The sequence below is a fragment of the Rhea pennata genome, chromosome 3 (assembly GCF_028389875.1).
Source record: "Rhea pennata isolate bPtePen1 chromosome 3, bPtePen1.pri, whole genome shotgun sequence".
Classification (NCBI taxonomy): domain Eukaryota; kingdom Metazoa; phylum Chordata; class Aves; order Rheiformes; family Rheidae; genus Rhea; species Rhea pennata.
Genome location: NC_084665.1, coordinates 112,926,617 through 112,949,771, shown reverse-complemented (window position 1 = coordinate 112,949,771; position 23,155 = coordinate 112,926,617). Strand labels below are relative to the sequence as shown.

General features: G+C 42.6%; 1 protein-coding gene across 1 annotated transcript in view; it reads left to right on the top strand.

Moving 5' to 3' along the window:
• Nucleotides 1–881: 881 nt before the first annotated feature.
• Nucleotides 882–23,155, top strand: part of ADAM17 (ADAM metallopeptidase domain 17) — a 36,165-nt gene continuing 13,891 nt past the window's right edge. Inside the window, exons 1-9 of the mRNA XM_062573026.1 lie at nt 882–1,047; nt 14,165–14,297; nt 15,845–15,978; nt 16,886–16,974; nt 18,781–18,949; nt 19,679–19,809; nt 20,800–20,889; nt 21,920–22,033; nt 22,602–22,746. Of these exons, the coding sequence (XP_062429010.1) occupies nt 951–1,047; nt 14,165–14,297; nt 15,845–15,978; nt 16,886–16,974; nt 18,781–18,949; nt 19,679–19,809; nt 20,800–20,889; nt 21,920–22,033; nt 22,602–22,746 (1,102 nt within the window). The 5' untranslated portion in view covers nt 882–950. The remainder of the gene's footprint in view (nt 1,048–14,164; nt 14,298–15,844; nt 15,979–16,885; nt 16,975–18,780; nt 18,950–19,678; nt 19,810–20,799; nt 20,890–21,919; nt 22,034–22,601; nt 22,747–23,155) is intronic.

The following is a 23,155-nucleotide window of genomic DNA, read 5'->3' as shown; positions in this document are numbered from 1 at the left end:
GACTAAGGGTCAACTGGACAAATTTATGGAAGAAAAACATAGCACAGGGCTGCTAAGTGTGAAGGTTTAACCTCTGATTTACAGATCCACTAGATGCAAATTGCTAGAAAGAGAAGAGAGCATTCAAGGGAAGTTTCACCACCTGTTTGGCCTCTTATGATCTCCCCATTGTTGGGGGGTAAGACACTGGGAGTCATATAAACGTTCTTGGTTTAAAAAGTATGTCTGTCCTTGAGTTTTTACAAAAAAACCCGTGAATATAGAATAATTGAGCTGTTTCAGGCTAACCAATGAGCAGTGTGGCAAAAAGCAAGATGGGTGGTGGCGAGGGGTTTTCTTCATTCTTGCCTAGCACATCACTTGTAGTCGTCACCGAGGTAACATCTCAAAGCAGATGCAAGCTCAGGCTGACTTCAGAGAACAGTAACTCGCCCACCACAGCGCAGCTGTTACCTAGGAAACACACGCGTTTTCAAGGACAATCACATGTGCCACTTCGGTACAGAGCCCATTCACAGACCCACCGTTAATTACTTGTATGCAGTGTCATGAACAACCGGTTGCGCCAGGAAAACTACACAAAACCTAGCGAAGTCTCTCCCCTGCATGCACCCCACAGGGACGGCATCTCCAGCGCCGTATGCGCGGGCCCCCGCCGCGCCCCGGCACTGCCCGCCCCGGCGCGGCAACCAGACGGCGGGGCTGACCCGCGGGGATGGGTCACCCGCCCCTGCCCCCGCTGCGCCTCCTCTCCGCGCCCGCCGCCCCGGCTAAGATGGCGGCCCCGCCCGCACCCACAATGCTCCGCGGGCCGCCGCGCTTCCGGGTGCGGGCCCTGGAGGGCGGCGGGCCCGGCGCGAGGGGGCCGCGGCGCGGGCGGGAGCGGCGCGGCGAAGCCTGGCGGGCTGGATGCGAGCGGCGGACGGGCGGGAGGGAGCCGCGCTCGGACCATGAGGCTCCGACTGTGGCTGGTCCCTGCGCTGGTGCTGCTGTGGGGGCCGGGCGGGCTGGAGGCGCTCGGGCGCCCGCCGCGCAGTCAGCACTACGGTAAGGGGCAGGGCGAGACCATGGCAGCCGCGGGGGGAGGGGGAGGGACCACTGCAGCCGGGCAGGGGGTGGGGAGAGGGGCGCCTCGCCTCTGCCAGGAACCGCTGCTGGGGGAGGGGGCGTCCCGCCTCTGCCGTGGGGTAGCAGCGGCTGCTGTGTGGGGCGGGGGGGAGCCCACTGCTGAGGGGCGGAGGGGGTGGTGTGGGGAGAGCCTACTGCTGAGGGGCGGGGGGGGGGGAATGGGGAGAGCCCACTGCTGAGGGGCGGGGGGGGGAATGGGGAGAGCCCACTGCTGAGGGGCGGGGGGGGGAATGGGGAGAGCCCACTGCTGAGGGGCGGGGGGGGGGGAATGGGGAGAGCCCACTGCTGAGGGGCGGGGGGGGGAATGGGGAGAGCCCACTGCTGAGGGGCGGGGGGGGGGGGAATGGGGAGAGCCCACTGCTGAGGGGCGGGGGGGGGAATGGGGAGAGCCCACTGCTGAGGGGCGGGGGGGGGGGAATGGGGAGAGCCCACTGCTGGGGGGGGGAATGGGGAGAGCCCACTGCTGAGGGGCGGCGGGGGGGATGGGGAGAGCCCACTGCTGAGGGGCGGGGGGGGTGGTGTGGGGAGAGCCCACTGCTGAGGGGCGGGGGGGGTGGTGTGGGGAGAGCCCACTGCTGAGGGGCGGGGGGGGTGGTGTGGGGAGAGCCCACTGCTGGGGGGGGGAATGGGGAGAGCCCACTACTGAGGGGCGGGGGGGATGGGGAGAGCCCACTACTGGGGGGCGGGGGGGTTGTGGGGAGAGCCCACTGCTGAGGAGCGGGGGGGGGAGAGTCTGCTGCTCTGGGGGTTGGGGGCAGTGTGCTGGGGGCAGGGGTTGTGAGGGGAGGGCCGCAGCCCTCGCGGGCAGGGAGAGCTGCCCCGGCATGGGAGCGCTGGGCCGGGGGGGTGCTCGAGGCCCCCACCAGGTCCCTGTGGGACCGTGGCTGGCCTCATCCTGCCCTCCGGCTGGGGGTCCCGCCCCACGGGCGGGCTGCAGACCGTGCAGGCCCCGTTCCTGCGGGCTTGAAGGCATCGCTAGCGCCTAGTGCAGGGGGATGCCGCCCCCCACGAGGAGCGTGAGGCAGGCAGCTTTATCTTCACGCTGGAGATCTGCTAAGGAATTTTCCTTGTGGCAGTTTGCGTTATATTAAGGCTGGGTAATCATATAAACGACTTCCCTTCGTAGCTCGGGTTGAGGAGTCACCGCTGCAGAGAGAGCCTGCAGCTATTTGGTCTGAATGTGGCTTCTAGAAAGCTTAACGTGGAGGAGGACTGTTGCTTTGGTTGATTTCCATACAGTTTTACCTCTAAACGTTTGCTCTGGAGCGGTGAAGTCGCAAATGGAATTGCACTGCGTTAGTGTGAGAGAACTGGGAAGTGATGGGCTCGCTGCAAACTGAACGAAATGCCCTGTATTAAACGTACAAAGCACGAACGTTCACATGGGCTTTTAAAGGTTATCACTGGCCTGGCAGATGAGTTGTGAGACGCAATGGCCATTTGTTACCTGGTCCGATGTCTTGTCTCCAGCTGACGCTGCCAGTGGAGGCTGCTTGGAGTCCCCCTCCTTTGCGTACGTCTTGGACAGTTTTCCCAGCAAATAACCCGGTCTGCCCCTCTGTCCGCCTCTCCCGCACGTCGGATTAACGTTGCTCTGTGCAGGCCTCGGCAAATAGCTCCTGGAGGAAACCAGTGAGATAAAGAACGATCTCTGTCCTGACTTACTGCTTCAGCTCAGTTAGGGATCTCTTAAAACAGAGGTAGCGTCTTGGTCCGTCATATTTTATACCTTTTGAAGGACCTGCCTGCTATGAATTTGTGATCTTCATCTGATGTCTTTTATACTCTTTGCTTTTATAACGCTGTGTCTGGTCTGTGAGGTTTTTCAGTTAAGTACTGAATGGAGGGAAAACTCCTTTCTTCTATTTGTTTTTAAGATTGAATTATTTCTGTGGATACATCATTTTTTAAATCAGAAATGATGGAACAATTATTCATTTTCATCACACTATTAGTGACTTACAGACCTCTGTTTGTCTCTTCTGTCACCTCTGGTTTGAATTAAAATGATTAATCTGTAGAATATTTCTTAGTATGGGAACAGTTTCATGGCTTTAATTATCTTTGTTACCTTTGTCTGCACAATTTCTATCTGTATTGGATCATTTTTTGAGATGTATGGCCAGGACTGCAGGGCAATAATTGTGATATGAAGGTACCATGGATTTGTACAGGAGCAAAGTGATGAATACTTTTGGTTTTGTTTTCTGTTTTTATTGAGCAGTTTTTTGGCATTTTCTGTTGTTTAATAGTCTTTTTTCTTAAGCTGTAATAACTATGATGAAAACCTTGCATATACATAGTGAGGCTTTTTTCTTGTTATTTCACACTTAGTAACAAAATATTTGAAGAAATTTTGTGCTATGTCATTCATAAACTAAATTTATAAAAGCATTTTCTGCAGGAGCTTGTCTAAATTTTTGAAAATCCAGGCATGCTCCATTAGATGTATTACATTCACTCACACATTTGATCCTTTCAGAAGGCTGATAAATACTTGAGGCACTATGTCTTTGTAGAAGTAATGTAAACTGTTCCCTAGTATCTTATCTAGCCGGATAAATTCATACTTGATTATTTTTTCCTATTTATCTTACCAATTTGTCAGGTAGGAAAGTTGAGCGTATTTGTTGACTGGTTCCCTAGATTGTACCTGGAGCCCTTCTGAAAGCTGTTGCTGCACTTGCCACCTTTAACTCCCCTTGTAACACCACCAGTTTCACATATTGGCACACCAGAACTAATAGTTCAACAGTTTCATCTTCCAGTGCTTTATAAGTCTTAGGTCAATATGTTCAGATAAGACTGGTGACTTACAGCTCATTTTACTGGTTTATTCTAAAGCTTCTTTTCTTGAGTCTTTAGCTAGAAACAGTTCTTTAGATTCATCCCATCAAGACAAGCTTTGCTCAGGGAACCTGAACCTCATCTGTGAACCTCTGAATACTAATGTCAGTTACTCTTTTGCTTTTTGGTTTTGGCCTTTGGCATCCTTGGTTCTTCTCTGCACCTTTTTTGTTTGACAAGCCACCTTAATTGTTTGGCTGGGGTATTTTGATATGATAAAAACTACTTCAACCGTTAGTTTTATGCCTTTCAGAAGCTATTATTCAAAATTATTTTGCCTGCTTTACTGTGGTTTTATGTTGATCTTGCTGGAGTTCTTCCCCCCACCCCCTCATTTTATAAGCAGCTTTGTTTTCTGAAATATCTTTTTTTTCCTCCTTAAAGCTTCTTTTACTTTTTTGTTTTGAGTCTGGAGCTTCAGTTCTGCAAACCCAAATAGTTCAGACTTCTGTCAAGCAATAATCCTTGAATCTTCCTTAGTGATTTCTGTTAAAAACTTTCTTGCTTATCTCTTTAAAGATGTTTTCAGCAAGAAAAAAAAAAAAAAAGATTATACAGTGAAAAATAGGATTTGACAAAACATAGGATAAGTAAATGGAAAAACATGGATCACTTCCTAGCATTTTTCAGTTAGAGTAATCCTAGGGTGTGGTGCTTTAGCAGTTTCAACTGATTTAAATTGAGACTGCCATATACCTCTCTTCAGCTTTGTGAATCCCAGCTGTGCTCTTGTGAGCATGTTCATGGAGCTAAACCACCTGAAAGTTGTCACTTTTTTGGTAGGGAGTAGGGTGTCTGTGTGCATTTTGATTTTTTTTTCTTTGTGTCAGCTTCTTGAATTAGCTCAGTGTGACTATCCAAGTACCTGCCCTCCTCAAGGGAGGAGGTAGGGATGATGCTCAAGGTGGGAGATGAAGGTAAGACAGTAGTAGCATCAGTTTAATTTGCCTTTGGCTATTCTGAAAGTGAGCTTTCTTTTATAACATTAACAGCAAGGATTCACTTCTGGAAGAAATGTAACTCTACTGGTCATTATAATGACTGTTATTGTAGTTTCACCTTTGAAAAATTAGTGTCAACTTTAGCTCTTAAAATTTTTCTCTCAGTTGGCCTTTCTCTCTGAAGATAACCTTTTATAATTATTAAACATTAATGCTGTTTGTCTTGAAGCTTAGACATATCTGATTGATAATAGGGCTTAAGGTACTTGTAAAGAACAGCAGTGCAAATACTGAGCTTCATTGTTGTTGAATATAACGCTGTATCTAAAGATACTTACTTATTATGCTTGAATCTGTTTTACAGCACAGTGATGTTACTAGAGTGCTGTAACTAAACAGTGTGTATCCACAACTGTATTGCCTAGCGTATAGTCTAGCTGTATGTAATATGTGTTTTATTCTAATATCATTTACTTTGAAAGAGATTTCTTTATCACAAGCCAGACAGGGAACTGAAGGAAATAAATGACAGCTTTTCTTGTTCCTAGGGCAGCTGACATTCTTTCTATCACTTACTGGTAGTTGTTTTCAACCTGCTGTGTTACATCAAAATCTGAAGTAGATAACCTGGGCTTGACTCTTCTTCTCCAGACTGCACATTTACCATGCATAACCCTGCATGAATTGCACTGGCAAAAGAAAGGACCAGTATAAATGGTTCAATACAAACCTGTAATGCACATTAGTAGACTAGAATTCACGAGGTGTTGGATGGGGAGGGGAAGGTAGGGGTGTTGATGAAGAAGCTGGGGGGAGTTGAGTGATACAGAAGGTAGCATAAAACAATTCACAGTCAGTTTTGGATTGTGCATCACACTTAATGTGACAAAACACAGGAAGTCTTTAAGGCCAAGAACTTAACCAGCTGTGAAAGGGTTACGGAGTTGGAAGTTTATTTCAGTGTCAAGAGCATGCAGTAAGATAATGAGTGACAAAATCCTTATGGAAGATTAAACTTCTTCCTTCTGGACTGAAGGATCTCTTGGAGACGAAGGCAATGCCTAGGTAAGAGGCAAATAATGCAAATAGTATTTCTTCTTGGATGTAGTTTTATCTGGATTTTTTTTTTTAACGTAATGATGTTACAGACTGCATTTTTGATAATCAATTTAGGCCTTATCTTCATAGGGAAAATTTAGTGTAACCAGTTTTCCTAGCATAGTCTTCCCTTTTTTGTTACTGTTTCTTATCCTCTTTTAAGATCCTGTGAAGCACCATGGCTATTCAGATTGTGCTAGTTCTTCATTTGACTCCAAATGCCAAAGTTTGAGTGTGCCTGTCCAGGATGCTGGGCAGTGGTTTCAGAATTGTTGCAAGGGTCTGTGGATGCAGTAATTTCCATAGGGAGTCTTACAAGCAAAGTGATGAAGACACACTCATCTGTACCAGTTGTTCTGTACCTAATGCTTCATGTAGGCAAGGCCTTATTGAACGTAAATAAATTATCAATGTGTATTTTGGATTGTGCATTACTAATCTTTTCTATAGAGGTACTTTTATTAAAGTACTTTCTACAGAGATATTAAAGTACTTTTCTCTGTTTCTTCTTCCTTATTCATGTGAATCTGTCAATAATAGGTCCAACTGAAAAAATAAGAAAATGTGATAAAAATGGATTTTCTGATAGAAGTACTCAAAGTCAGCAAAATGTAGTCACCTGCCTCTACGTTCAATTCCAATTATTAAGAATTACCTTTAACTGTTGCAAGATTTATTTTAAATGAGAACGTAATCATGTCCTTGATGTGAATTTGTATTTTGACACTACTGCTCTGGTCTAACTTGTAAGTAGCCAAAAAGTAAAATTCTTGTTTGCATTTGAGATTTGGTTGTGGAGGTGAAGTAGGTTGGTTTTTGTTTGTTTATTTTCCTCTCCTTCCCTCTCCCACAGTAAAAACTGACAGCTTCATTGCTGCTGTTGTCAGTGATAGCAACAGTGATTCATCTTGCATTTGCTGTTCTAATACTGTGAAATTCCCTCTGTGTGCAAAAACACCAGCAGTGGCTTTCTGTTCTGTGGTTAGAAGGGTCAAGCGAGGAAACACAGAGAGCAAACTCTTTAGCCCAGAGTTCTCCTGCTCGAACACCAAAGTTACGCCAGGATTTAATTAGGCATTTACTAGTCAGTAGAGATTTATATTTGAGATAGAAGTTTAGATTTAACATCTATTATAAACAGGCGGATTTTTTTTCAGCTTTTTTATAAACTGCAGGAGTCTGGGTCTGCCTCTTTCCCAGATTGATCAACAGTACTTTGTTAAAAGGAGCGTGGCAGTTCCTTAACCTTTTGCTTGAATTATGGTATCCTGCCATTCTGCCTACAAATCTCATACGCCACTTTCCAGTATGTGTGTTTCGGGCATTTCTTGCAGCCTTCTCAATACAAGGGTCTGGACTGTGTCGTGTCTTTCATCATCCCAGATATATGTGACAATATTGCTTGTCAGCCCACAGCTTGTATGCTTTTTAGCCCCTGTTTATCTCAGTTAGTCACGTCCTACTTTTCTGTTTGCACTGTCCATTTTTATTCTGTGCTGCTCTTACTATGCATTAGTGGGGAGGGGAAGATCGGTTCTTAGGCAGGAAGGCACCTATAGCTGCCACCCACCCATCAGCTGATGTGCTGAACAAGTGCTTGGTATCCGGGACAGCTTCCTTTTCCAGATTGTTACCAAAATTGTAAAGTTCTGTCTTTCAATACCTTCAGCCTTCCTAGAATTTTGAAAGGTCGCATCTGAACAAGTCTAAAATCATATTCAAAAGGAGAAGAAGTGCAGTCAAATTTGGAGGGGTAAGGGGGTTGTCTTACAAGTGTAGCCCGGTTAGTTATTAATCTCTGCCTGTAATTTACTCCACTCAGATTTTTTTGTGAGACAGCACAATTTTGTGGTGTGGTATATAAGCACAGTAGTCAGGCTGTCAGGTTTTTTCGAAAAACCAGACAAATGACCTCTTCCAGAGAAGATTACATCCTGTGACTTGGCTGTTCTTGTCTGCAGGATATGTGAAAGCATGTGATTTTCTTGTTTGTTTAATTTATTTCTTTTTTTGATCATCAAGTCATATGACGCCATGCTAGGTTTTGATGATATAGCTGTATTGCCCTGGTTTTACTTTGCATGTGAGATTGATAATTCATGGGGCTTTCCAGTGTTTGAGCAGCATATTGCACTGTTTTAGAAAAGTACTCTCTGCTTCCACTAATAAGGCAGATACTGAGTTATTAAACTAAGTAGAAGAAACTGAATAAATGTTTCTCTGATATCTGTTTAAGGCTGTATTTAGTGAAGGAAAAAAAATGTGTGAAGTATTCTATAAATAAGGAAGAGAAATTATTGGGGATATTCAACCTAATCCAAAATAATCAGAAATAGCAGCTTAATGATCTGTACAGTCTCAGGAAAATATTCACCTATTTCTGGACAGTATGAATATTTCCATAAGTGTGCAAATTCTGTGTAGTAATATGGGAAAATTGTGGAGTGGTGTAAGGGTTTAGCTATATGAAGAAGTTTTTTTTTCCTGAGATAAGTTAAAAGGTATTTTGTAGGTTATTAGCTTTTCCATGGTAGGCATCACTGGGCACTTCTGAACCTGGATAAGTTTGAGGTAGCTTTGTGTGTGTCACCGCACAGAAAGCGTGCGCGGTGGAGCAGCTGGTGCACAGTAAGCCGGCACCCTACCTTACCTCCCAGAGAGACGGCTGTGTAACTGCACCCTGAGGCCTCGTCTGCGCCGGGCTGGTGACTAACTGCGTCCAGGCACTTTGTTTTCTGATGTGGTTTAGCAAGTTTGGTGCTGTTGGGATCAATTCAGAAACATGCTTTAAACATTCAGTAACACCAGTGTGGCTGGCCAGCGTTACTAACAAGTTTGTCCAGAAGTGTGTTTAAACAGAGTGTAAAACTTACCCTGTTGTATTTAATAAGCATCTGACATGTATTCAGTCCTTACATTGAACTGGTTTTTCACACTGGTTCTTCTGTTTCTATATACTCATTGAGCAAAACAGCGCCAGATTCCTGGTGGAAACATGTACCCGCGATGTATCCAGGCTGCTGGAAGCACGGGCTCTTGCGCGTGCGGTAGGGGAGCTCCAGCTCGCTTTGTTTTCTGTTTTTGGCAGTGGTTCGGTACCAGATGCACTGGAGGAAAATTTGACTGCACATGTTAACAAGCAGCTTTCCCCAGATGGATTTTCTCATCGTGACCTTTTCAGTAACAGTTTCCTAAAACTAGTGTAAACCGTTGAGCAGAGGTATCCATAAATATTTGAGCCTGACTGCATCACCTCCTGACTTGCAAAGTCCTTTTTATATTTGACTCAGGTGTGAATTGACTGGGCTTCTCCTCCATTAGCACTCACTGGAAAGGTGATCTCGGTCAAACCATACCGCAATATTGCAAATAGTAACTTGCTGGTATCACAGACAAATGCAGCTGTTTTATGTAGAATGATGATGACTTGCTTTCACCCATATGGTTAAGGTTAAATTACATTTTTTCCCCCTATTCTCAATTCTGACTTAAATTGTGAGTTGCATTTGAAGTCACTGATTTTTTTTAAATTCAAACATTTTTATGTATGGAGATGACCATCTTTTGAAACCTTAATGAAGAATATGGAGCCCTACAACCATTCAGTCACTCTCTAACTAAATGAGAATAAGTTGTTATTAATTAGCACCTCACAGGTTTTTGATATCCATGGGAAACCAGCTGGAGATCAGGACCCAGGCTGCAGTCAGTGAGCGCCCTACAAAATAGGGGCTAGAACCCTTTTTTCAGTCTTAAAATGCCAGTAGTGTGTTTGCTGTGCTGCTTCTTGGACTACTCTCTCTGAGCTTTTCATCCCAGGGCCTTTCCACACAAGACTCACTTCCATTTTTATTCCTTCTGAGGTGGTGGGGGAAATAACCACAGTCATTTCTGCAAACTCCTCTGATACCTTTGTGGTCACTTTTAATTCCCAAAAGTAATATTTTAAAATATTGTTAGATTTTTGTGGTTTTAAGTAGAGATGTTTTCTGTCATCCAATAACCCTGAAGAAGACTTAAAAAAATATTAGTTACTTCTTCTGGGTTAAAATTTCTTGCTTCTAGACAAGCTTAGCCTTTATATAAGTAAAGCAGTTCGAGAGACTGTTGTTTATGAAATGGTTCACTTGCCACATCTTACTTGTTGCTTTCAGGGCAATAGATTGAGTGTGAGACCATGGGAATTTATTGTTTTGCTTATGAAAGCTGAGGTGGTTGGAAAAAGATGGCAATGGTATTTCAATTGGAAGCTGAATGCTCGGAGAAAAACATCTTCTCTTAAAAATATGCAGTGGCCCCCAGCTCCAGTGAACTGCTCTGTTGCTCAGCACCTTCTTTGCTGACGGAGCCGTCTGACACAACGCGTGTTGGCATGTAACTTACTCAAAAGATACTTTCCTGTGCTAAAGTTGGACTGCGAAGTCTAGTGACACTGGAAGTCTGGTTTTGTTTTTAGTCTTTATAGGAGGTGAAAAAAAGGGGGGGAGGAAACAGTTGATGATCTCAGAGTTGGGAGCAGATGAGAAGTCACTGCTGTGGGTCTGTGCTTGAGGACTTTGGAGTGTTGCCCTTGTCACCCTTCTCCGTTTTCTGCTTCTGTTACAAATTTTAGTGCTTGGTGAATATCTTGAAGTTTTGGGGTCCACCCTCCCAGGAAAAAAAAAAGATTCATCAAGGCAAAGACTAGCTATCATAGAAAGGGGAACATAAAATGAGGATGGCAGAATGAAATGAAGCTGTTCTCCTCCAAAAAGAGAAGAATGCAAAAATCAAAGAGGGGACAGAATGGGAGGAACCACAGGGAAGTGGTTTGGGAAGACTTGAGTCAGCTGTGTTTGTAGAAGCCCAGGGGGAATGACTCTTGGACCACAATGAAGATAATGAAAAAGGAATGCTAAAATGGTTATTAATTTTGAACAAAAAATAGTCAAGTATTTCATTATTATTATGGCTTCCATCCATGCAGTGCTGTACAGTTGGGCTCTGTACAATTATATATTTTGTTAAAATAATGCCTCTTCACCTTTTATTTTGAATAAACAGCATGGGTTCATTTTCAATATGAATTTTTTACAGAAAAATATAGGTTTTAGTGTGTTGCCAGTGTGTTTTCCTCTACATTCGTCTGATACCTGAATTTGTTTACAGACTTGTGTCTAGCAGCAGCAAGTCTTAAAAGCTAATTATATATCGTGGGTAAAATTAAAAGCAAACAAATTTAGGAAAGGGTAAGAGGAAATATTAACAAGTGCATTCTTGTTTCAGTGTTACAGGAACTAGGAGTGCCCTGTGTTTCATTTGTTACTTTAGCAAAGTCCTCTTACTCATCTTCATCAACTCTCTAGATCTCGTTATTTTTTCCTGTGCCTCTGTAGGCAGTTCCAGAAGGGTATTTGAGCGTGTTGAGGTGGAGTAGGACCTCGGAAGTTCTCTTTGCCTACCAAATAACAAACTAAATTTGTTAGCAGACTTTCGAGTCTCTTGCCACGAAGCTGAGACTCGAGTCATTAGTAGCAGCACCTGCACCTCGCCTTTTTAGTGTGGCTTTCCCCGGGTACGGAGCTGCGCTCTCGCACGTGGGGGGTGCTGGTGAGCGGCAGAAGTATCCTCGCAGCCCGGGTGCTGCCCCTCGGGCAGAGCTGGTGCTCGGCTCGGCCGCCCCCGGCAGCGTGCCGAGCCCCCGTTTGGTATCCTGCGTATCGCACTCGTGCATTCGCTCCTTGAGGGCTCTGCTCTAGCTGAGCACGTTGGAGGAATCTTAAACTGTTCTAGTTCTAAATTCTTTTAATTAAATCTTAATGAGCGCTTTCATAACTCATTCTCCTTGCGTGTCCCTACCTTCCCCCGAGCGGATCTGGATAAGAGAAGATGCCATACAATAAGCAGTGAGTTGTAATGGGCTTTTTTTGGTGGTGAGGGAGGAGGAACTATTTTTTTTTCAAAGGTGTTTCCACACCATGTGTCTCCTGTGAACCAGCTCTGCAGTGTGCAGCAAGCTGGTGCTCAAGGTGCTGCCTGGAATGCAGCAATCTGCCGCATCGGGGGGGAAAACGCAGTGCGAGGAGAGTGGTGGAGGCTTGCTTTCATATCCACCCCGAAACGCACAGCGATCGATCGCAGGTGCTCTCAACCTGCAGGTTGTAAACAGAAATCAGGAAGTTGCAACCACACTGCCCTTCCTGTGTTGCTAAATGCCCGGGGAGGGGCAGCTTGCTAGGGAGCAGCCTGGGAACGGCTGCTTTGTGGCTTCTGGTGCAAGAAAACACACGCGCTTGGCGCAATGGTTTTTGCATGCGTTTAGTGCATTGATCAGGGAGCTGCCGGCTGGGGAGGATGCGGTGCAACCGAGAGGCTGCAGGGTGCTCCCTGCTTTGCTTCTTCAGCGTCCCTGCTTTCAGTGTACGCAAACACGTGTGCATACACACACACGCACACAATTCTCCTCACCTTTCTCCCTATGCAAAAAAAAAAAAAAAAAAAAAAAGTCAAATGTTTGTCCTGTCCAGAATTACAGTGATAACGCTTCTTAAAGGCTTTTTGAAGCCTAAAGACACCTATTCGGGGATGCGCATGGGTATTCAGTGTCAGGCTTAAAAATAAATATCTAAAGTTATCTTGGGAGCTACACCAGTCTAGATTTCAGGTCAGCAATCCTGGCTTGTTGCACATGAGCCAGTAAAACTGTGAACCTACTCGTGGTGGTGGTCATTTTGAAGCTGAAAAATGCATGGGGTTAGGTGGATAGGTAATGGTGCTGGCTGCTGGTCTGGGGCCCTGAAGAAATACAAAAGGCCATTTTTATTAAGCCCGTTTCTGTAGTGTAGGCACGTGCCCTCGAAGTACAGCGAGGAGAGGAGGGAGCAGGCGTCCCGCGAAGGTGCTGAGCCTCACTGAAGGCCCTGCTCTGGGGGGTGCTGGGCTCTGCAGGGACCGCGTGTGTGTCCCTGGCAGTGTGACTGGCTTTTTTTTCCTCCTCTGAAAAGGAGGGGAAAAAAAATCTTTCTTCCCAAATAAGCGCCCCTTGTTGCCGCTCTCTCCTTGTGTACCAGGGGCTGTGGTTTCCCCTTGCCTTATCATACTTCTTGGCTGGCTTAAAACTATAAAAGAAAGAAGACTGCCTATGCCTTATGCCAAGTTACTTGTATATGACTGCTTGGCCTGTTCCTGCCTGTCTATATAGCTCTCCCTCCGCCGTTAGTACTTGGCATTTTTTGTTGGACAACTGTTAATTCCTTGCATCTCTCCTTGATGCAGAGTTGGAAATTGGCACTTGCAGTAGCAGCTCTCTCACTGACAGATTCATCGTTGATTAAGACAGTCATTAAAGCGAAATCCTTTCTGTCGTCCTGTGCTTGAGAGCTGTATTGGAGGCTTTATCAGCAAGAGCGAAGGCAGGTTGGCAGAGTGTGTTCATGCAGTTGCCAGCTGGCAGCATCGTTAAAATACTCACCTGTGTTTTTAATTGGTGTGCAACTCCCCCGAGGGTTTTTGTGCTCCTGATCAAAAATTTTCATGTTCTGAATAGGGAAATCATAGGAGTTTGGTATGATGGGCAATAACATCCTGGGAGACCAGGAGATGTCTCGTACGAAGTGCCTGGCCACTTACTCCTGATTGAGCCACGTAGCTATCTATTTTCTGGCTAGTTGGGTGGAAAGTTAATAAATTCAGTCCTGATCTGTATTGAATTTGGGAGGAGTTTCCAGAGTTAATTTTTTTTCTTCCTCAGACTCAGATGAGAAATAGCAAATGAATAGAGAGAGTGATCCGTTCAGGAGAAATGGGAAATGTTCTCTCCTGTTTAGTTTCCAAGAGGTACTTGGGGAGGGTGTATGCTCTGCCTAGCTGTAGCAGTAGAAATGGTGGCTTAGTTGCTCTAAAATTGTTATAGGGAGTTAATTAAACTGTTTTTCTTTCTTGGATGGTATGTTGACTCATGTTGTGATTTCTGTGGGGTGTGTGTGTGTGTGTAAGATATATATTGACTACATAAAATGCACCTTTACAGAAACGTGCAATAGTTAATCTAAAATTGGAGCAAATTGGGATCTCCTTGCTATTGAAATGGGATGCTCTCTTCCTTTGCTGTTTTGTGTGTGTGTTCGTGAGAGGCTTTTGAAACTCTACAGCTCTCCATGTTGTTCTTTCAGATACAGTTGAATCCATGCTTTCAGACTATGATATCCTTTCTCAGTCTAGTATCCAGCAACACTCACTGAAGAAGAGGGACCTCCAGCCTGAGACACATGTAGAGAGACTCTTAAGTTTTTCAGCCCTGCAAAGGTAATTAAGCTTTTTTTTTGTGTGTGTGTGGCTGATAATTTTATGTTTTCTTTCATTCTGTGTGATAAATAATCCACAAAGGACAGAAATAGTTATACATTCTGCCATGATTGGCCAGTTCTTACAAGTTAATGATTTGCATGGTTTTGTAACTTAAGAGGGGCTAAGGGCGAGTCAGAGCAGTATGTTGAGCCACGTTTCTTTTTGTTGAAATGGCAGTGATTTAAGATTTATTTTGCTTTGTTCTTTCCTTTGTTTTCATGTAGAGTAGTTCTGCTAACTAGGTTGGATTTCACTTTTACTTCATCTTGGCTACTATCTTACTTCTTGACTGCCTTCTTGAAAGCCTGTTCCTGCAGCTTGAGGAATGTGTGTGTTGTATTGTTTTGCCCGAGACTTGTTTTCACGGAGGTTTTATCTTGTTCCCACTGAGTATAAACTTCCCATTCTACAAAACTTTTTTTTTTTTTTTTTTTTTTTTTTTTAACAAAAAGGGAATTATAAACACAGTGGAAGGAGGAGGAGAGCTATAAGAAAGCAGGCACATATGTGCTAGCGATGCTACTTGGATCATCAGAAAAGTCCCTTACAGCTATTGTAGTGCTGAACTTGTGAATCTGAAATAGAGAGAGGGTGTGAGAATAACGTCTCAAAAAGCATAGGCCAATTTTGTTCATCGGACATCTCAGTCTGCTGTGTTCTTCACGTGCCTTTCCTCAGCTCTCCACTCTCCACTCCAGAAATCTGCAACTATCTTGCAAGATGCTTGTTTTTTATGGCTAGGCTTGGAGGTTTTTTTGTTTTAAGTAGCAAGTATAAAAGTTCAAGAGGATCAAATGTGAGCTATCCCGATCTTAAACTACTTTGTATGCGCTAGCTTCATGGTGAACTTGTGCTGCAACAAATAGTTCACAATACTGCCAGTGATAACTGCGGAGCAATTGCTAGAGGGCACACCAAAATCTCTGTCATGAAACCCACCCAGACAAAGCGTGCACGTGGCTCCCTCCAAAGACGATTCTCTGCTTGCTTCGTGTGATAGCCTTTAGCTTTTGTCACATTCCGTGTGCTGTGGGTTTTTCTCTCATCAGATTTTACAGCGTTCAGATTTTCTGTTTGGGGTCTTCTAGTTATATTATTTCAGAAGAGAAGAACTTCAAGATAACAGAATAGATAAAACTGATTCCTTGGTCTGTGTTTTTTTTTGTTTTTTTTTTTCCTTTTAATCAATGCATTGTTAGTAGTACTTGATTTTACTTGAATGCATGTGGGAAAAGTGCACCATGAGCAAGCCTTGACTGTTGTGTATATTGGTGTATGTGTTTTTTTGTTTGGTTGGTTTTTATTAAACCTCTTTGACACTTTACAAATGTTCTATAGGGAACTAACAGTTTACAGTTAGTTATGTATTATATGCTTGTAGCCTGTTTATCAGACCTCATGCTTTCTACCTTTTCTGGGACCTTCAGTAAAATGGAGCCCCAATGTGCCTGTTTCTCTTGTGTGTATAGTTTACTTAAAATAAATGACAACAAATTCTTTTACAGGCACTTTAAATTATACTTAACTGCAACTGCTGAACACTTTTCAGAGAAATTTCAAGCATTAATTGTGGATGGTGAAGGCAAGGAGAAGAAGTATCGTGTTCAATGGCAAGACTTTTTCACTGGACATGTTGTTGGTTAGTATGGACTAGAATGTGTGTGTGTCAGTGCTGAGAAAGCACAGCTTTGCCCACGTCTTTTGGCCAAAGTAAATAGCATATTGTGGGTATTTTCATCAAATACAGTTAGGATGAATACGGAAACTTAATTCTTGTGTCCATCGGATTTTGTGTTTTGTTTTGATTTTTGAGCTATTACACCAAAGTTCAAAAACAGGACTCTTCCATTTGGTTTGGCTGAACATCAAGGTATAATTTATTCAAGCAACAGTTTATGATCTTTTGAAACTGATAATAGTGGGTTTAATTCCAACTGGAATGTGGGATTTAAGTGTTTCTTGTCACAGGACACAAAGCCCAGGTAGTGGTCATGCTGTGTTACCCTGATGGTTGTATTAAACCATCTTTGTAGATTACTTTGCTGGAAGAAAGGGTATCTTGCTCCATTTCTAGTCAAGCACTAATGCTTCCGCTAAGTTGTTTTGATTTTTGTGTTGCCCGTGTGATGTGGTGAAACTCTGTTCCACTGGAACGCAGGCTGACGCCATGAAATTGCTGTCTGGTGGTGGTAAGAGCCAAACTGTTTTTGTTGGCAAAAAAAATTCTGTGTCCTGTTACTAATCCCCAGAGCCATCACAACACCTTCTGCAACAGTATTGATTAAATAAATCAAAATCTTGATTCCTATGACAGTGGGGAAATTAAGGCAGAGGGGATGGTTGTTGTTGGCTGTTTTGATTTCCCTTTATTTATTTTGATTTTTTTTTTAAGTTGTCAATATAGCATTCCTCAGAGAGTGAGGAAAGATTTTTGGCTTGAAGTTTAAGTTGTTGGGAGGGGTGTTTTTGTTCTTTACACAAGCAGTGTTTCTGTAGGAAAGTGCAAATAGATCTGAATTAAATAATTTTTCCTCTCTTATTTTAAGGGGAGCATAACTCCAAGGTCGTGGCACATATTGGGGATGAAGACTTTACTGTAAGAATCAATACTGATGGAGAAGAATACAACATAGAGGTATGCTTTACTGTTGAAAACAATGTTTTCTTTTTTCCATTGGTGTTTTTCTTTCTAGCTAGTCAAGTTGACACCTCTGTAGTTAAAAACAGACATGGTAGTGGTGTTTGTTTTGGGGCAAGTAGGGAGGAAGGAGAGAAATATGAAACCGATTGACTTTTACAAGTGTTAAAATTTTATTAGTGAGTGCCATTCTGTGACATTAGCATGTTTTACATACAACTGGGAGAAAATACATCTCAGGCAGGAGAACGCTTTAGAAACTGAAATAAATAACATCGTAACAAGTGGCAGACCTGTCCTCTAGAACAACAAACTGCAGTCTTCCAAGGGGGGGGGGGGGAGTTGTTGAGCTTTTAAAGATTTTTAGCTTTGTTGTATCTTGGAATTTTTTCCATTCTTAGAACTTTGGAGATCATCTTTCTCTGCTCTCGTTTCTATTTTTCAACATTTTCATTGCTTATGTTATTTTAAACTATTAGTTTAAAAGAAATATTCCACAAATACATAGTTAAGGATTACCCTAAAAGTGTTTTTCAGTGCAGTTATTCCCAGACAGAAGCTGTTGTTGGAATGAGTGAATAATAGTAACTCTGGGTGAGTGTTATATGGATATTGTAATTGTCTCGAAATCAGGGAAATTCATAATTATGAGTAAACCTGAGAAATCCAAACACATTGAAGTAGGAAAATATATGATTAGAATATCCCAAACCACTGTACTTGTCTTGCATTGAGAACGTAATGCTTATTATGACTAAAAGCATTTATGGTCCAAGGGTATTTTGAACACATCTCTATTCCCTCCTCCAGTGCCTTGCAGCTCTGGGCAGGTGAGTAGAGCTGGGTAATAGAGCTGAGGCTCCGACTTGTCTATGCCATTTCATCATGTGTGTCCCCAGGCCAGCTTCAGCCGCTAACCAGCCCTGTCTGAAATGGTGCATGTGTCAGGGACAGTTCCCAAAGGCTTTATGGCCAATAGTTCTTACCTGCATTTTCTTTTGTGGTCTTCCTATGCCATTCAGAAAGGTGGTGGACCTCCATGTGAACCCCCACGCCGTGCCCTAGCACATACAACATGTACCCTCAGTTTTGTGCTGCAGACATGTAGTTGCTGCGTTAGTGCAACTTTTGTTTCTGGACTATTCTGCTTTGATCCCAAACCATCACATGCTAAAAAAATAACTGTCTTGAGTTCAGAAAGTCACTGCCTAAAGCCCTGAGGAGACTTGGAACCTTGTGCCCTGCAGTATGGACATGGACAGTCTGGGCTGCTTGACTTTGGCTGGAGGACAGTCCTTAGCCACGTTGTATGTAGTAGTGTAAAGCTGTAGCTCTTATGACTATAGTATAATAGGGTTGTGTCAGTCAGAAATGATGATAAATATATATATGCCAGGGCAATTGAGTCTCCTTAGCTTGATAGTGCTAAGGAGGGAACAGACAAGCCTGAGATGCCTCCTCAGCTTGCACTTCTCAAAGAGAGGAAAAATTCTGTTCCTTCTGCAGCCTTATCAGATGGTTGATGCTATTTTGTTGAGATAATCTTAGATCTTGATGCCTATGTAGCGTGAAGAGTTGATTACTACAAGCTTTTTAAGGAAATAGTTTTGTCATTAGTTTTACTTCTGTGGGTAAAATAATCAGTCCAGTGTATTTGTTTGTATGTATATGCGTACATAGAACTGTAGACATTTGACTATATATATGATTTTTATTTGTATAAACTTAGTGTTTGCATTCGTGTGTTTCTAACCAGAAACCATTCGTGTGTTTGCATTTCTGCCTTGCTTGTTATGCTGTCAGCCACTCTGGAGATTTGTAGATAATGTGCAAGATGACAGACTGCTGGTCTACAGATCTGAAGATATTAAAGATTTCTCACGATTGCAGTCTCCCAAAGTGTGTGGTTATTTAAAGCTGGATGAAGAAGAACTGTTGCCAAAAGGACTAGAAGATAGCAAGCAAAGTGAAGGTGAGCGCCCGTACCCTGGGAGAGCAGAGCCTTGGAAATGAAAACTGGAATTCTGTTTGTGTAGGCAAGTAAGATCGGAACCTGGGCAGTAATCTCTGCTGCTGCCTCTAGTTTTAACAGTTAATTCTTTAAAGTCATTGGGGGGGGCAGGGGGAAGTGGCACAGGAACAACTGTCCTCTTTACCCCCTCCACCCCCTCCCCCCCCCCCCCCCCCAAAAAAAAAGGCCCAGCAACTGAAGAAGAAGGAAGAAACTGTCACTCTTGGCAGCCTGTTCCTTCCTGTCTTGCTGAAAGGATGTTTGGCTCTATCAGTGTACAGACTAAATAGAGGAAGCTATTTGGTCAGGCCTAGGTAATGTGGGTTTGTGATGGCCAACAGCAGTACAAGTTTGCTTTTAAGGTGAACGTTAAAACAACTTTGTCCTTCTATGCACTGTGCAGCAGGACACTGTTTGGCTTCCATAATCACTTGAAAAAAATCCATCTTGAGCTATGATAGGCTGTGACTGTGAAAACTATGTATGTACATCTATTTAATAACTGTTTCACCATGTACGTTCCTTGTAAAAGGTAAGGACTGTTACAAAGACAAAACCTCAGGAAGAGTTATTCTCCATCCCCCACTCCCCCCAAAAGTGATGTTCATGTTTCAAACAGGAATAATATAGACAACTCTGGACAGTTTTATTGATTGTTTTATTTAATTATGTTTAAAACATTCACATTAGCAAGCATCCATCGGGAGAAAAGAGCCGTTTCCGAGAACTCAAAGAACACGTGCAAGATGTTGGTAGTAGCAGATCATCGCTTTTTTAAGTATATGGGCCGTGGGGAAGAGAGTACTACTATAAACTATTTAGTAAGTAAATATACTCCATTATTGTTTGCTAGAGTAAATGAAGAAATAAAAAAGTGATGCAGTAGTTATAACACATGCTTAACATGCTATAACACATGTTAAACTTATGCTACTTTTCTAGAATATATGCATTTATTTCATGGCTGTGCATGCTTTTTACCTAGGCAAGCACTATATGATGCTTTAAAATGTTTATAATTGTGATTATACTGTAGTTAAATAATCTTCAAGTCTTGTTTATAAGCAGAACTGCTTGTTTCACACATTTGTTGTGGCAAGGATTTTTTTTTTCTCTCTAAAACTTACCTTTTTACAGTAAGAGTTTTGGAATCTCCTGATTCATGACCTTGGTGTAAATGACCCAAACATGTTTAAAGTTGATAGGAGAGGCACAAGCAACTTGTATCATTTTTTTCAACTTCTTCCAGGATTCTTTGGCAGAACAATAAAATTTGGGGCAAGATTAGAACAGCTTGAAAAGAGAGATATTGATTGTGAGCATTGAAGAAAGACTTTGTGGAACCTTATGCTCAAGCAAAATGAGGAAAATAATAGTTTATTGGCTGGGAGAGGGAAGCAGGCCTCAGGAGTCAGTTAAACCAGTGAAGCATAGTGCTAAAACAGAACAATAAAAACAACCCTCTCTGCCCATCCCTTCAAAGAAACCTGGAAAACTAGTTTATGAAGAAAATGCTTCCCAAGATGTCTTGTTCTTAACATTATCTCTCTCCTGCTATACAAATCAAAGTGAAAAATGGCAAGATTTGTACTGTTTTTGTGATGAAATGTTTTCAGGGATATTTGATACTACACTTCTGAATCCTTGTACTGTTGTTCTTGGAACAGTGAATAGTCTTATGTTTTACGAGATTCAATTTTATTTTGAAATGAGTGTTTCTAGATATAGAAGTATTGCAGCTTTCCTGAGTGTCTTGATCTTCATTACATGAGAGCTCAAAACTAAATAAATTATTTTTCTTTTCTATGTAGATTGAATTGATAGACAGAGTAGATGACATCTACCGAAATACTTCCTGGGACAACGGGGCCTTCAACGGGTACGGCATACAGATAGAGCAGGTATTCACTGAACTATGCCACGGCTTTAAAATTTAAAGCACAAGAATATGTTTTAGACACTAGAGCTTCTGATTATTTTATCTGGATTAGAGCTAAAATAACCAATTCTTATATTATTAACTCCAGCCAGAAGTATTCTGAACTAGTGTCTTACTGGAGGTGTTGTTGATGATTTGACACAGCGTGCCCATATTCAGCTCGTTACAGCTTTTAGGGGAGTTTACAAGAGAGTCTTTCCCTACTTGAAAGGTGCTTTCTTCCTGAATATGAAAAATCTTATTTCAGTCAGACGTACTCTTACGTAAATATCTTCTGTCTGTGGCTAGTGCTTATCTTACAAAGCCTGAATGTAATGATACATAAGAAAAAGCACAAATCCCTGCCTGAGGAGCTTTAATGATTAACCTTAGACATTGTAATATGGTAATAGGGTAGCAGTCTGGTACAGGGTTGCAGATTGTCTCCTGAAAGTAAGTACACAGAAACCTGGAAAATGGCAAATAAACGATTAGGAATCTGTCTGCTCTGTGGAATGCAGTGTGTGTCATGGTACAAATTAGCTGCCCCTTTGCTAGGAAGGGCTCTAGAGAAATAATTTAATGAACACTTTCCTCTTATTTGGTAAGAGGGGGAGTTAATTTGGAGGTGGAGGAGTTGGTTCTAGGCCACTGAGAACATATCAGTCATCTAAAATTTGTTCTGGTTAAATAGAACCCTAAGATTGGGGTTATTTATACTAAATGTAAATCACAGTTGTATTTGCTTTTTGGTATAGCAACACATATCTCAAAGCAGAATGTTACAGTGAAAACTGGTAGTGTTACTCTTTATTAAACAGCTGGTTTAGTTGCTCATGATGTGGTCAGTGTATCTTAATTATAGTGGCTGAGGATTTACCATTGCGAGAATGCAGACTCTTGAGTTTCGCTTCTTTCGCTTCTTACATTTTGAAGGAGAACACTTTTTTTTATATATATAGCTATAAATGATCAAATTTCCTCTATGTTGTTGTTGCTGTTTCTAAACATAGATTATCATCCACAATGAACCAAATCATGTAAAACCTGGAGATAAGCATTACAACATGGCAAAAAGTCATCCAGATGATAAGAAAGATGCCTGGGATGTGAAAATGCTGCTTGAGGTAGGCTGTAACCCTTGACAAATTGCGCCCTGTACAGAGAATTACTCGCTTTACACAGACATTCTTTATTAACAGATGAAACTCTTGTACTTCCTCCACATGATGTACAGATGTTACACAAAGGAAAACTAGCTGACGTGCACTGCAGCCCATGCTAAGTGGCTTCACTGTAGTATTGTAGAGTACAAACCAACTAGCATTATTAATGTGTGGCTTATGTCAGAAAGACAGGCCTGTACAAGTGCAAGATCCACAGAGAGGTGACTTTTGTCCGGCCCTGAGACTAACTGGCTTATGAACTTCATCAGGTTATTGCACCTGGTTTCTTCTCCCTTTGAAAAGGGGAAATGAACAAACAATTATGTACATAAGGTGTACAGTGTATTTGGATATCCATTTAATTTTCTGCAGCTTTGTAGGAGAGAAAAGCAGCTGCTTGTTTACAGCTTAATCAGATCTAGAAAATGCCTGCCTCATTAGATGAATGTTCTATCAATGTATTTCTGATATTATGCTATAAAGTGTTTTATTAAGACTTGGATTTTGTTTTTTTTTTCTTTCTTTAAAGCAATTTAGCTTTGATATTGCTGAAAAGGCAGCTCACGTGTGCCTTGCTCATCTCTTTACATATCAAGATTTTGATATGGGAACACTTGGATTAGCTTATGTTGGCTCTCCCAGACCTAACAGCCATGGTGGCATTTGTCCAAAAGGCAAGACAACTTCTTCCCCCCCTGCCTCCCCCCAATTGTGTGTTGAAAGCTATTCTTCGTTATTTGTATTTCACCCTCATATCTTCCATGGGGCATGATGTGTCACTTGCGTAGTCTCTAGTGGTTGAGTTCAGGATGGAAGGCACAGCCTTTTTCTTGGCTGAAGTGAGGAGGAGGAGGTGGGGAAGGGTAAAAGTCATTAGGCTTTCCAAAGCAAAGAAGCCCTGTGAAGGCCTGGCTAGACTGAGTGCTGCTTTGTGTAGGTACATCTTGCAGCAGTTCTGAAATTGCAGATAGTACTGCCGTGGATGTTTCTTATATTCTCCTTTTCTGCAGTATGTGAGCTGTTTATACTGTGCTTGAAAAACTCCCTACCGCAAAAAACTGGGAAAAGGCAGGGTCTCAGCAG